The 13,090-nt window shown below is 56.5% G+C and overlaps 4 protein-coding genes across 4 annotated transcripts; 2 read left to right on the forward strand and 2 right to left on the reverse strand.

Annotated features, from left to right (window-relative positions):
• Positions 1–3,123: 3,123 nt before the first annotated feature.
• Positions 3,124–6,170, forward strand: CGCA056_v000689 (MutS protein-like protein 1; the record flags this gene model as incomplete). The annotated part of the gene is made up of 2 exons (XM_037315950.1): positions 3,124–3,579; positions 3,648–6,170. 2 exons carry the CDS (start codon positions 3,124–3,126, stop codon positions 6,168–6,170), a joined length of 2,979 nt encoding a protein of 992 aa, XP_037185823.1.
• Positions 6,171–6,651: 481 nt separating this feature from the next.
• p0 (60S acidic ribosomal protein P0) lies at positions 6,652–7,719 on the reverse strand (the record flags this gene model as incomplete). The annotated part of the gene is made up of 3 exons (XM_037315951.1): positions 6,652–6,658; positions 6,721–7,478; positions 7,546–7,719. The coding sequence occupies 3 exons, from the start codon at positions 7,717–7,719 to the stop codon at positions 6,652–6,654; spliced, it is 939 nt and encodes a 312-aa protein (XP_037186348.1).
• Positions 7,720–8,179: 460 nt separating this feature from the next.
• trm82 (tRNA (guanine-N(7)-)-methyltransferase non-catalytic subunit trm82) lies at positions 8,180–9,956 on the forward strand (the record flags this gene model as incomplete). The annotated part of the gene is made up of 3 exons (XM_037315952.1): positions 8,180–8,754; positions 8,812–9,510; positions 9,563–9,956. The coding sequence occupies 3 exons, from the start codon at positions 8,180–8,182 to the stop codon at positions 9,954–9,956; spliced, it is 1,668 nt and encodes a 555-aa protein (XP_037185205.1).
• Positions 9,957–10,408: 452 nt separating this feature from the next.
• On the reverse strand, positions 10,409–11,836 carry mas5 (Mitochondrial protein import protein mas5; the record flags this gene model as incomplete). Its single annotated transcript, XM_037315953.1, has 4 exons — positions 10,409–10,728; positions 10,781–11,614; positions 11,671–11,740; positions 11,801–11,836. 4 exons carry the CDS (start codon positions 11,834–11,836, stop codon positions 10,409–10,411), a joined length of 1,260 nt encoding a protein of 419 aa, XP_037184808.1.
• Positions 11,837–13,090: the final 1,254 nt, after the last annotated feature.

The raw sequence follows: 13,090 nt of genomic DNA on the forward strand, positions 1-13,090 counted from the left end.
AAAGGGTGGTTTTTCCAAGCAGCTTTGCTGTCGTGATATGTGTTGTTGGGCGGCGGTCTCGTTGAGACGGCTAATGTCTGATATCGTGGATATCGATGGGCGAGCGGCGGGTCGCTCTTGTTTCGGTTGTTTTTTGCTGGTTGGCAATAGACGCACTGGAGAAGAAGGCGAGTGAGTAGTAAGAAGTATTGTATTTGCGCAACTCTCGAAAGTCGTAGGAGAGGCGGTAGTAATAGTAAGACGAGAGGAAGAGACGGATGGTCGGGGGGTGTGGTGGTGTAAGAGTAGTTGTACTGGTGGCAGCAGATGAGACGGATTTTGGTGTGATGGGTGTGTAAGTGGACGGGGATCCGCTGAAGAGCAGACAGGCAGGCAGGATAGACGTATCAAACCAAGTGCTCGGTAGGAAAGGAGGGGGAAACGGGGCGCTGAAAAAGAGATATATACCTACATGGCCACATTTCAAATCGGAAAGGCAACATGACGGCGCATGCTGCCATGTTTGGGCCAAGGGTCTGATGATAAATTTGGGGAGTGAGCGGGAATGGGCTGAGAAGGAGTCGAAATCGGTCGATACCGAATGGCAACCGCGCCGTGCTGTTGGGGCCAGGGCGGTACGTACCACAGGGTACCCTGCCGCCCTACCGCGCAGGGACTTTCACCGACTCGTTGCACAACTTCCATCCGCTTCAACGGCCAGCGGGCTGCCCGTCAGTGACAGGCAATCAATGGAATCCGGTCGCCTTAATTTTTTCCTTTCTTTTTTCCCCTTCCCTTTGTCCTCCTGTTCTGCTTTGTTCCATGTCTGTCATGCCCTGCAGCACACCCCTCGGGTACTCTAACAGACCAATCCGAAGCCGAGGAATGCCTTGACCGCACTTGACGATGGCATTCTGGCATCCAACAGACACACCCAGCACCGCTGACTGCAACCAGCGTGCCAGCATAGGCTTACAGCTGGCGTCCTTCCGACCCGACCTCATTACATTCTCACATCACCAAGGTGGACTCTCATCCAAGCATCATACACTTTCCTCGCTATGGCATGCTACGATCTTAAGCCACGCTGCCCTACCCACACGTTCCCCATATGCCGTGTTCCCACATCCACATACGATAATGTTCTCAGGGAGGGTATCATCAGTTGGCAGGGCCAGCATACCTAACGTCAAGCACCCCATCCTGCAGTAGCCACACTCGCACAACAAGACGCACCACACCTTCTATTGACTCCAGTCAGACCCTATTTGCCCTTCTTTTCCCGAAAGCCGCGCCGGGTCCTGACATGTTTCCGTCATCTGCCATGCCGCGTGCTACTGGCTTCAACCCGGTAACCATTCAGGAACCATGATTCCCATTGCGTGCCTACCAGGCCTGGATTTGGACATGGGGAAGTTGGCGGCTGCCATCAAAACTCGAGATAGAGTGCTCCGGGGTGGCGGCATACCATACCGTCTGCCCATCTTTGATTGCCTACAGGCCACAGTCATCTGCTGCAGCGAGCATTTGGGAGCACTCCCTCGGGCTGACTGTTCCCCTTTTGGGGGCCCAGCGGTGCGTTGATCACAATGGTTAGCGAGCCATGATATGGCCATCCATGATGCGACCCCCGCCCTGTCAATCTCAACATGACGGTAACATCATTCGACCATCGCCCGCATAGCAGCGCCAACGGCCTGCCTCGCTGCCAACTGGTTGCCCCTACTGCACGTCGACCGCGTGTTAGTGGTCATCTAGGCGCTGCTGCCGTCCAAAACACTGTGTTTATGCAACAAACCCCCCCCTCCCCCCCCAACCCAAACTGCTGTAGCGGTGCGGCCCAATTTACAAACGAAGGCGGTGGAAGGAGGGAGGAAATACAGTCTCGACACAGTGCTTTGACCCCACCACCAACACACACACATACACACACATCTCACTGACATGGAATCTACAGACGAGCCTCCAACAGCGCGGTCCTTTGGTCCTGCAGCTCCGTTCCATTTCTGTGGTCCCCTTGGTTGTTTGGACCCAACAATGCACCAACGGTGTCCATGATTGTCGTTCCTACGTACGACTGGCCCAAATAAATGACGCTAGACGCAACCGACTCTCGTAAGACGATGATGCACACCAGGCAGGTACCCGGAAAAAGCACCAACACTGTCTCGAATCTTCTCTCTTGTTTGCCATCTGTTTAGACTCACAGCGAATCTTGCTGGGCTGCTTATGGATCATTTACCTTATCTGAACAACTCCTCACACCCAGAACAGGACAGCCGGAGCATTGCAACGGATACAGACGAAGACCCCTAATTCCGATCGTGGCCCTGCTCCATAAACCCCGTTTCTTCTCCGCCTCGCGCATCTCCAGTTCCATCTTACATCCGGTTTGCGATGTTTCGGCGATAACAAGACCTAACGTACGGCGAACAGTCATCGACTTACAAACCATCGGCCGGTGTCGTTTGCTGCTATCTTGGTCCGTCGCATCTCCCCCAAGCCTTCGGGCCAACTCGACACACATCCGTACAGGGTTGTCGCCTAATTTTATCGCCGCCCCGACCATACCATGCCATTTCTCCCTCCATGTCCGTTCCACGCCGTCCCATCCCTTCCGCTAGCCATACCTACCATGCCATACTACCTAGCGTGCCTAGGTGCCTAGATCCGTTCCAAGCTTTCCATAGGCCCCCACCCCCTGGCGACCTGTCCCAGCCCGGCGAGAGCCGCGATGCAAACATGCTGAGGTGAACGGTCCCAGACGCCTGGACTACCGGCCCCACAGCACAGTTCGCAGCAGCCTGTCAGGCGTCCGCCCTCTAGCGAGATCCCCCCTATGGGTCCCCATGGGCTCCGATCGATTCGGGCGGATTCGAGGCCACGGTCCCGAAAAATCTCGCGATGTTCTACGACTACAACGCCGCTCGCATGATTCGCGTCCAGCTGAACCAACCCCGGCGCCCGCCCTCCACCTGGCTCATTATCTCATCATTTCCCTCCGCCGAACGTCACAACACCACATTCCTCGCCGCGCCCAGGCCCTTCACCCTTACCTTCTTAGGGCTATTCCTCTTGTGCCGAATCGGACAAACGCCTGAACCGACGTCACTCCCGAACAGCTCATATTGATGATATGCTCACATGTTGGCCCGATCACTCACCACACTCGCCTGTCATGACCTGGTGCCCCCGTTACTGACTGCCTCCCGATTGTCTATCCCCGCATCTCTCCGCCTGCGCCGCAATGGCTATCGATGGGGTTTCGGCCAAGAGGTTGGGGTTGTGGGAATGCCGTCCTGGCACTCGCCTGCTGGTGTCTTTGCCAGGGGCAAGAAGACAACGTCAACCGTGAAGCTTGACGATCTACCCCAGGGACTGCTGCTGCCGTTAGATCCCTGTCCCACGCAAGATGAGGCACCGGCCTATCCAACCGTGGTGCTGCAGGCTCGTCAAAACATGCAAAAGTTCGACAACTGCGTGCTACTGACGCGTGTTGGTGGCTTCTACGAGCTGTACTTTGAGCACGCCGAGGAGCTTGGTCCCTTGCTCAACCTGAAGGTCGCCCAGAAAAAGACGAATGCGGGCCCCGTTTCCATGGTAAATCTTTCTCACTTTTGTTCAACGCCGTGCTCGTATCCTCCTCAAGTCTGATATGTGATGGCTAGGCCGGTTTCCCTTTCTTCCAGCTGGACCGTTTCCTCAAGATCCTGGTCCAGGACCTGAATCGCTACGTCGCCATTGCTGAAGAGTTCCCTAACAAGGCGCCCGAGAAGATTAAGTCTGGTGGGCTGATGCACGATCGCAAAGTTGCTCGTATTATCACGCCAGGAACTCTCATTGATGAGAATTTCATGGATCCATATGCGAACAACTATGTGCTGGCTGTCCATGCCCATACGGCCGCGGCCCAGTCAGGAAGCGAGGGGGAAGACTCGACCCATTCAGCCGCTGACCGGAGTCTGACTCCGGCAGCTGGTGACCCTGCCGAACCACTACCACTGGGCCTCGCGTGGTTGGACCTGTCCACCGGCCAATTTTACACTCAGGCTTCCGATCTCACAGCGCTGCCCTCGATCTTGTCGAGAGTATACCCCAGAGAGGTCGTCTTAGACAGCGAGTTCCAGACCCAAACCGGCCATGGGCTGTTTTCCATACTGGCTGAGGACCGGCACCTGGTCACGTATAGCCCGTTCGGCGAAATAAGGCGTCTTTCTGATTGGACACCCATGCTCGAGTCTGAAATTCCGCAGCCTGTCCGGGACGCTTTCACTGACGATGAGGTGATGGCGGGGAGTCTGCTCCTCCACTACGTCAAGGAGCGGCTACTGGGGCTAAGCATGAAGCTGCAGCCGCCGCAGCGTCATGAGAACATGCAAATCATGACCATAGACAAGAACAGCATGCGCTCCCTGGAAATTAAACAGACCATCAGAGATGCGAACTTCCGCGGTAGCCTGTTACACGCCATCCGGCGGACTGTCACGAAGAGCGGTGCTCGACTGCTCAATGATTGGCTCAGTGCCCCGTCAACATCCCTCGAGGTCATCAAGCTGAGGCAGGATCTCGTCGCACGATTCATCGAAGACCCGGACTTGCGGGACGCTGTGGTTGTACTGCTCCGCCGCAGCCACGATTCCCAGCGGCTTGTGCAGAAGTTTGCGCTTGGCCGAGGAGACCCGGACGACCTGGTAGCCCTGGCCAACACCACTCAGGCCACTGACAGCATCAAGCAGCTGCTTCTAGCAGCGTCCGACGAGTTCGCATGCCTATCGCGGATGAGCTCTCGACTCGACCTGAAGAAGCCCTTGACTATGGCACGTCGCATCAAGGAAGCCATCGACGAAGAAGGCATCATCCATCAACATCAGATCGAAGAGAGCCAGGCAGGACAGATGATGTCTCTCGCGCAGGAAATCGTGAGCACGGAAGGCTCACAAGAAGACGCCGACGCCCTGCCAAAGGGTGCTGCTGCGACTGCCAAGAAGAAACGCGCGACCTCTGTGCGGGAGGCGTACGCCGACGACAACGAGACGTGGATCATGAAGCCGAACGCCAGCAAACTCCTCCGCGAACTCCACAACGATCTGGCCACTCTTCACGCCAAGAAGGAAACACTCACGGAAGACCTCCGCGAACACCACGGCGCCACTTCATTGACCCTTCGCTGGAGCCCCGCTCTCGGCCACTTCTGCCACATCAAAGGCAAAGATGCCCGCTCCGTCTCCGCCGACATCAAAGCCCTCAGCGCGAGCCGCTCGACACGTTCGTTCCACGAGCCCGAGTGGACCCATCTCGGCCAGCAGCTCGAACAGGCCCGGCACAGCATCCGCACCGAAGAGCAGCGCGTCTTCCACGCCCTCCGCGCCGCCGTCGTCTTGAACCTCGTCAAGCTGCGCCGCAACGCCGCCGTGCTGGACGAGCTCGACATTGCAACATCGTTCGCCAAGCTCGCCGAGGAGCAGGGGCTGACGCGGCCGCTGCTCAATAACTCGTCGGCGCACACCATCATCGGCGGCAGACATCCTACGGTTGAGGGCGGCCTACACGAGCAAGGGCGCAGCTTCGTCCGGAACGACTGTCTCGTGGGCGGTCCTTCGGCCGGGAAGCTGTGGCTGATCACGGGCCCCAACATGGCCGGCAAGAGCACGTTCCTGCGGCAGAACGCCCTCATCACGATACTCGCGCAGATCGGCTGCTACGTGCCCGCGGACTATGCGGAGATGGGCATCGTGGACGCCATCTTCAGCCGTGTGGGCTCGGCGGATAACCTGTACCGGGACCAGAGCACCTTCATGGTGGAGATGATGGAGACGGCACAGATTCTCCGCAACGCCACGCCGCGGTCGTTCGTCATCATGGACGAGATCGGCAGGGGAACGACGCCCGAAGACGGCACGGCGGTCGCGTACGCTTGCTTGCACCATCTGGTCACAATCAACCAATGCCGGGCGCTGTTTGCGACGCATTTTCACAAGGTGGCAGACCTGACCGAGGCCGAGGGGCTCTTACAGAAAGGAGGCGTGGACACGTATTGCACGGACGTAGAGGAGGATGAAGATGGAGGATTTGTCTATATTCATAGGCTACAGAAGGGCGTCAACCGACAGAGCCATGCTCTGAAAGTTGCGCGGCTGGCTGATTTGCCGGAGCCGGCTATCAAAATCGCCAAGCAAGTGCTCGGTCACTAAGAATCTCATCTTGTACAATCACTCATACACACGGGCAACGAAGCAAAAGGGGACACACTGGATAGGGCAGCACTTGTATTGTAGGACCTGCGACTGTGTACGTTAGCCATGATACCCAGTAAAAAGTAGGCTGAACGAGAAAAAGATTTGTAAAGCATCCTCATAGGGTGGTGATGTGTGTGTCATCAAGAAAGATTCAGGGTTAAAAAGCTCTTGAACGTTTATATAATCATAGGACGCAGGTGGGTGAGTAAAAGTGAGATAGGAGTGGAAACTAACCTTTTGGACTTTGAAACGAGCATGCTTCAAGCATGTCACGTTCACCATTTCATCAGTCATGAGCCAGTCTTGCCGTCAAATGCGATGTGCTTAATTGACTGGCAACCCATCTATGTAGCCGTGCTTTAGATCGACATGTCGTCGTAAACCCAGTCGTAACCCAGATAGAAGCCGTCGTAACACCGATTTCCCGTCAGAGCATTTAGTCGCTGGGAAAGAAGTTAGCAAACACTGCAACACATCACTGGAAAGGGGTAGGGAGAAAACATACAAGAGACCGCCGAAGCCACCATCCTCGTCAGACTCCTCGTCCTTCTCGGACTCAGCCTTGGTCTCCTCCTCAGCAGCGGCGCCACCGGCAGCGGCGACAGGGGCGGCAGAGGCGTAGGCATCGGGGTTGGCGATGCGGTCCTTGAGCTCCTCGATCTCGGGCCAGCTGATCTCGGTCTCGATGGCGACAGCGAGAACGTTCTTGTAGCCGTTGAAGAAGGAGTGGATGACGGAGGGAAGGGTGGGGAAGTTGATGGCCAGGGAGACAGCGGCGATGGTGGCAATAGCACCGCCGAAGGCCTTGAGGAGCTGGTCCTCGGAGATGTCGAGAACCTCGGAGGGGAAGGTGTTGCCCTGGTCGTAGACCTGAGCGACGCCCATACCGTAGGTGAAGGGAGAGATGTTGAGCATGTTAAGGAGGGTAGCCTCGGAGGGGCCGACCTTGGTGTTGGCCTCAACGAGCTTCAGGTCCGAAACGATTTCAATGGTACCACGGGCAATCTTGGTGGGGACACCGAGGGCCTGGAAGAAAGAGGTCTTTCCGGGCTCCATGCCGGTGTTGCCAGCGGGAATCCAGACGTCGGAGGGAGCGACGGCACCGGCACGGGCAGGGGCGGCGACCTTGTTGGCGAGGATCTTGTCACGGATGTCCTTGAGGTCACCGTTGGTGAAGACGAAACCGACGTTGCCCTTGACGAAGGGGAGCAGACGCTCGTACTCGGGGGCATCGGGGATGAAGGTCTTGAGGGCACGGCGAACCTGGAATATTTGTTAGCATCGTGTCGCGCGATGGTTGACTCGCCATTGGCTCCCCGAGAAAACGTACCATGGTGTTCTTGCCCATCAGGACGACACCCTCACCACGGAGGGACTGTCTGATCTCGTGCATCTGCTGAGACGAGACATTGTCGACGGAGACGATGAAGATGGACTTGTACTCCTCGAGCAAGCCCTTGAGCTTGTCGAAGTAGCCGGCCTTGTTCGCAGATTTGCCCCCCATATCTTCTTATTTTATGAAGGCAGGATGTTTAAGGGCAAATGAATTTGTTCCTTGTTGGTTGATGGGAAATTGGGGTATCAAATTGGTGATGTAGCAAGAAAGAAAAAAGAACCTCCACGAAGCAAAAAGGTTTTTGCTCTCTGCTGCTTCGCGAAAATGTGTGGACCCACCGGGGGCCGACGAGCCAGCCAATTCCGCTGGACCTTAGGGCAACCAACGGGCGGCCGGGGGTTGCAGGTCTGAAGTGAGAGGGTCAAGCATCTGCTGCTGCAGGGTATGGTGGTCCAAGCTTTTGAGAAAAAAGATACATGCTAGAAGTATCTTTTTTTTCACTTCCATAGTGGGGCGCATTTCAGATGGCCGATGAGTTCTTCAGTGAAAGTCCTATTCTGACCTCAGTTCCTGTTGTAGACAAGCTCAATTGATCTAATTGAGCCTACTCAACTTCCAGCAACCCGTAATGACGATGAAGATACCGTACAACTTTGTCCAGCCCTGCGGCGACGTCATCTTTGCTGCCAGGGGCGGCAAGATTCACTCCTTCAGCCTGCAAGACGGCTCTCACATCTCAACATGGAAGCACCCCGACGTCGAAAAGGTCGCAGCTGCCTCGGCCGCCAACGCCGCAGCAAAGGTTGAGATCGAAGTGAGCTCAGGAGTTCCCACACCTGCTTCCCCGACCAACGATGAAGATGGCCCACCAGCCAAGCGCCAGAGGGTTGAGAAGGAGGATGAGGTCAAGGACGGCGATGCCATGGTTGTGGACGAACCTCAGAAGCAGGCCGAGGATCAGCAGCAGCAGCAGAACGAAAACGAGAAGAAGGGCAAAAAGGACAGGAGGAAGGGAAACAAGGGCAACAAGGCCCAACATCAGCAGCAGAGCAATCGCTTTGCGCGAGTTCCGGACCAGCCCGTCATCACACTCATGACAACAACCAGCACCGGCAGTCACTTGCTTGCCATCTCAGGTCATGACAAGGGCCTGTGGGTACTCGAGCACGACGGCAAGGGCGGCTTGAAAGAGCTGAGCCAGAGGTATGTCAGCCCTCGTCTCCCGTTTCCTGGGTGAAATAGACTTTAACACATGTAAAGGACAATGCCTAAACGCCCCTGCTCCGTCCTCATCTGCCCAGACGACGAGACGATCCTGAGCGCAGACAAGTTTGGCGATGTCTTCTCCCTGCCCCTTATCCCCTCTGATAAGCCTGCTTCCACTGATGCTCCCGAGGAGCCCGCCGGGCCGGCAACCCAAGCGTCAGAGGCCCAGCCCTTCAAGCCTGAAGCCAGCAACTTCACTGTGCACTCCAAAGCCAACCTCCGCGCCCTCAAGAACCAGCAGCGTGAGATGAACAAGTCGAAGCGCGACGCCCCCAAGGAGGATCCGACCTTCGAGCACACCCTCCTGCTTGGCCACGTCTCTATGCTCACCGCCATGACGCTCGCCGAGAAGGGATCCCGCCGGTATATCATCACCGCGGACCGCGATGAGCATATTCGTGTCTCGCGCTACATGCCCCACGCCCACATTATCGAGGGTTTCTGTCTTGGCCACACCAACTTCGTCAGCGCCCTGACTCTCCCCAGTCAAGACGTTCTCGTCTCGGGAGGTGGAGACAGTGAGCTGTTCGTATGGGACTGGGAGGCCGGCAATATCTTGTCCAAGTTCGACATCTTGGAGCAGGTTCGCCAGGTCGAACAGGAGGCTGCCAAGGTCGCGGTCTCCCAGCTCCTGTCTGCCACTGTCCTCGCCAATGGTCTGCCGGTGCCCGTTGTTTTGGTGGTCTGTGAAGGGTACGTCTCTGCTCGCCATGTCTTGAAGTGCTCACACTGACCTGTCACTTAGTGTCCCTGCAATCTTCGTGCTCCGTGTCTCAGAACAAAACACTCTGTCCCACGTACAGACAGTCTCTCTCCCAGGCAACCCTCTACACGTTGCCCCCATCTCCAGCGATAGTCCTCTGAGTACAATCCTCGTCACGATTGACCCGGCGGAGCCAAGCACTAATGAACACGGCCTCGTGTCTTACAAGTGGACCGGCGCTGCCTTCTCAACAACGCAAGACTTCGTACCCCAGGACGCGAGCTTGACGGAGAACGAGTTTGATCTGACCCAGGAGCAAGTACGCAAGCTGCTGTACAACATTGGAGATTTGCGCAAGAAGAACGACGAGCAGGGTGAGGAAGGCGAGGAAGCTGAGCAGGCTGAGCAGCCAGAGCAGCCACAGGAAGCATCATAGTCACATCTTCAAAGTAGACAAAAACAAAAACATGTGTATCATCAAATCGATTCAACGGATTATCCTCTATGACCGTGAAACCGTGAACGCCTTCCTACCAAGTCTCGATGTCCGTCGAGCAAAGAAGCCAAATGATGTTTTTAACACGCAAGCGCTGGACCAGAAATCCCTGTACTGTGCTGGTCCATCGGAATCCAGCCTTCATTCTCGACGAACCGACTCAGCGCATCTAGTCGAGGCGTCCAGTCATCTGCTGCCTCTTCCCACATGCAGCCGCCGAATGGCAGGCCTCTCTTTACCATTTCCATGCAACCGTTTCCATCCATTCGTGACTGGGAAAATATGCATTTCCGTTCCATAGAACAGATGTGAAGAACTGCCTCGATCCACGCCCCCTTCCCCAACACGCCGAAGATGCTCGTAATGTCAAATATCGTCAGAAGTTATGTCGTCTACTGGGAAGCGCACTGCACGCGCTCGGCGCCGTGGGGACCATCCTCGTCATCCTCGTCCATCGAGCCAGCGCCGCCAAAGACCTTAGCCTGTGCGCTGTTGTCCAGATCCTCGAGGTCGGCAGGCTCGGTCATGGCCTCAGGAGGAGGCACGGTCTGCAGAGACGGGGCGGGAAGGAGCTTCTGGAGAGCCTCGAAGGCCGTCGGGTCGTCGGTCCAGTTCTTCTCAGGGAACTTGACGCTGAACTGGATGTACAGGTTTCCGAAGTCGTGGTGTCTCGGAGAAGGCATACCCTGGCCACGAACCATCTTGACAGCATCTACAGGTTATTAGTTGGTCCGTATGGAAAACGACGGGATGGTAAAACATACCAGGCGCAATAGCTTCACCGGGCAGGATCTCAATGCTGAGCCACCTGTCGTCGAGGTGCTCAATGTAGATGGTTCCACCAGCCAGAGCAGTGACCAGCTCGATCTCACACTGGTAGAGGAGGTCGTCTTCCTTACGGGTGAAGCGGGGGTGGGGCTTCTGCTCAATCTCGAAAACGACGTCACCGGCCTGGATGCCAGGGGCCTGGTCACCCTCACCACGGAACTCAACCTTGGTACCGCTCCTAACACCGCGGTCGACGTGAACGTGGAGAACCTTGCGGTCGACGATTGTCTTCTTGCCGTTGCACTGCTTGCAGCGGTCCTTGTCCTTGATGGTCTCACCCTCGCCATTGCAGTCGGGGCAGACGGTCTGGAAGCGCTGGATCATGGGACCCATCTGCCTCATCATGGTCTTCATGCCGTGGCCGTCACAGCCGGCGCAGCGCTTAACGGCGCCGTCCTTTCCACCGCGACCTTCGCACTTGGGGCAAATGATGGAGCGCTGAAGGGCAAGCTTGGAGATCTTGCCACGGTAGACGTCCTCGAGAGAGACCTTGTGAGTGTGGTGAATGGTGCGGGCCTTGGGGGGACCGCGGTTGGGCATACCACCGCCGCCGAACATGCCGCCGAGGCCACCGCCGAAGCTGCCACCGCCGAAGAACTGAGCGAACAGGTCCTCGGCAGCCATACCACCACCGCCGCCGGCACCACCCTCAAGACCGGCCTCGCCATATTGGTCGTAGATCTGACGCTTCTGGGAATCGGAAAGGATCTCGTAGGCGTGGGAGACCTCCTTGAACTTCTCTTCAGCCTCGGGGTTGTGGGCGTTCTTGTCTGTTTGCAGTCCGTCAGCAAGCTCCTGGCAGAACAGCGCAACTCGATTCACATACCAGGGTGGTACTTCAGGGCATTCGTCTTGTAGGCCTTCTTCAGTTCCGTCTCAGTCGCAGTCGGCGCCACCTGTCTCCCACGTTAATACTTCCCGAACGACCATACAAATAATATGCCGTGGGAACATACGCCGAGGGTGTCGTAGAGCTTCGTTTCCTTGACCATGGTGTATGTCGGTACAGTAATCCTTATCTAAAACCTTGGCGCTGAAATCGGGATTTGGGGGGTAAGGGTCCTTGGAGGGGCCTGCGGAGTCGGAGCCTGTCAGCGAAAACGAACAGCCAGAGTTTTGTAAGTTTCGTGGCCTCTGGTCATCGGACTTGCTCTGCCTGTGCAATTTGTAGGGAGAAGGGTTTGCGCAGGAAGGAGGCCTCGGTGTTGGGCGCAGCAGGAATCGCAGGTTAAGGCTGGCTGACCAGGGCGAACAGAGAAAGTGTATCCGCCACCTCGCCTTCACCTTGAGGTTTGCGCCGGCGGAAAGCAAACGAGAGAGAAGTTGCACACATACCTTCTGAGAATGGTTGGCACAAAGTCGTCTGCGCAACGGGGTATCTGGTAAACGGGAAAGAGATGTTGCAGCGAGAAAAGTTGAAAAAGATTGAGGAAGGTCGAGGCCGGGCTGGGGGCAGGCAATTATTGATGCAATTCGTGGCGGGGAGCGAAAAGGGTGGAAATCTACCTGGGCTGAATGGACCGGCTACGCTAGTGACGGGACATTGGATTTTTCAAAATAAAGGGAGAAAGCAGGCTGCGAGTGCGGGTCGCCTTGCGCATTTCCCGCGCCCAAAGGGCCCCAATCTGAATCCCATGGAAAGGTGTAGAATGTTTTTGAGCCACAGTGGCGGTGCTGATGATGCAATACCTGCACCGTCCTGCCAGATCCGGTCCGAGGGGTCCAACAACCCTCCAACGACCCTCCAGCAAACCCGAGGAGCACCCTGATCTGCTTGCCATGCTCCAGCTGCGCCGTAACCTACCTTTGGGTGCTAGGCGCTGTTGGACCTGCCGCGGCACCCTCTGGGCAGGCAACCATCCGCCTGGGAGGCAGGCAAAATCCAGGCTCCTGCGTCCTGAAGGGTCTTTCACCGCGCAATCGCTCGCTGCGTCCAGCCTGAATGTCCTCCCCTAACCCGCCGCAGAGGCTATTCTTATCCCATGCATCCAAAGTACCCCTCTAACAATTTTGAGCAGAACTCTCTTCCCCACTCCCCGATCAAGTCTTAGCTAAGCGGGTCTGGATTTCTCATCCGTCATCGTTATCCACGCCTTCCTGGGTGCCAGTGCTTCACCCACGGACTTTATTCCTGTCGGCGATAGGATGCCACGGAACACGGAACCCAATGGTTGTTCGGTATCAAACGTCGGCAGACGAAAGGACCGCCAGGCTACCCGTTAGTACCTCTGGTCAGGATTCAATGG

This window comes from Colletotrichum aenigma (assembly GCF_013390185.1).
Source record: "Colletotrichum aenigma strain Cg56 chromosome Unknown KSG_Cg56_contig01, whole genome shotgun sequence".
NCBI lineage: Eukaryota > Fungi > Ascomycota > Sordariomycetes > Glomerellales > Glomerellaceae > Colletotrichum > Colletotrichum aenigma.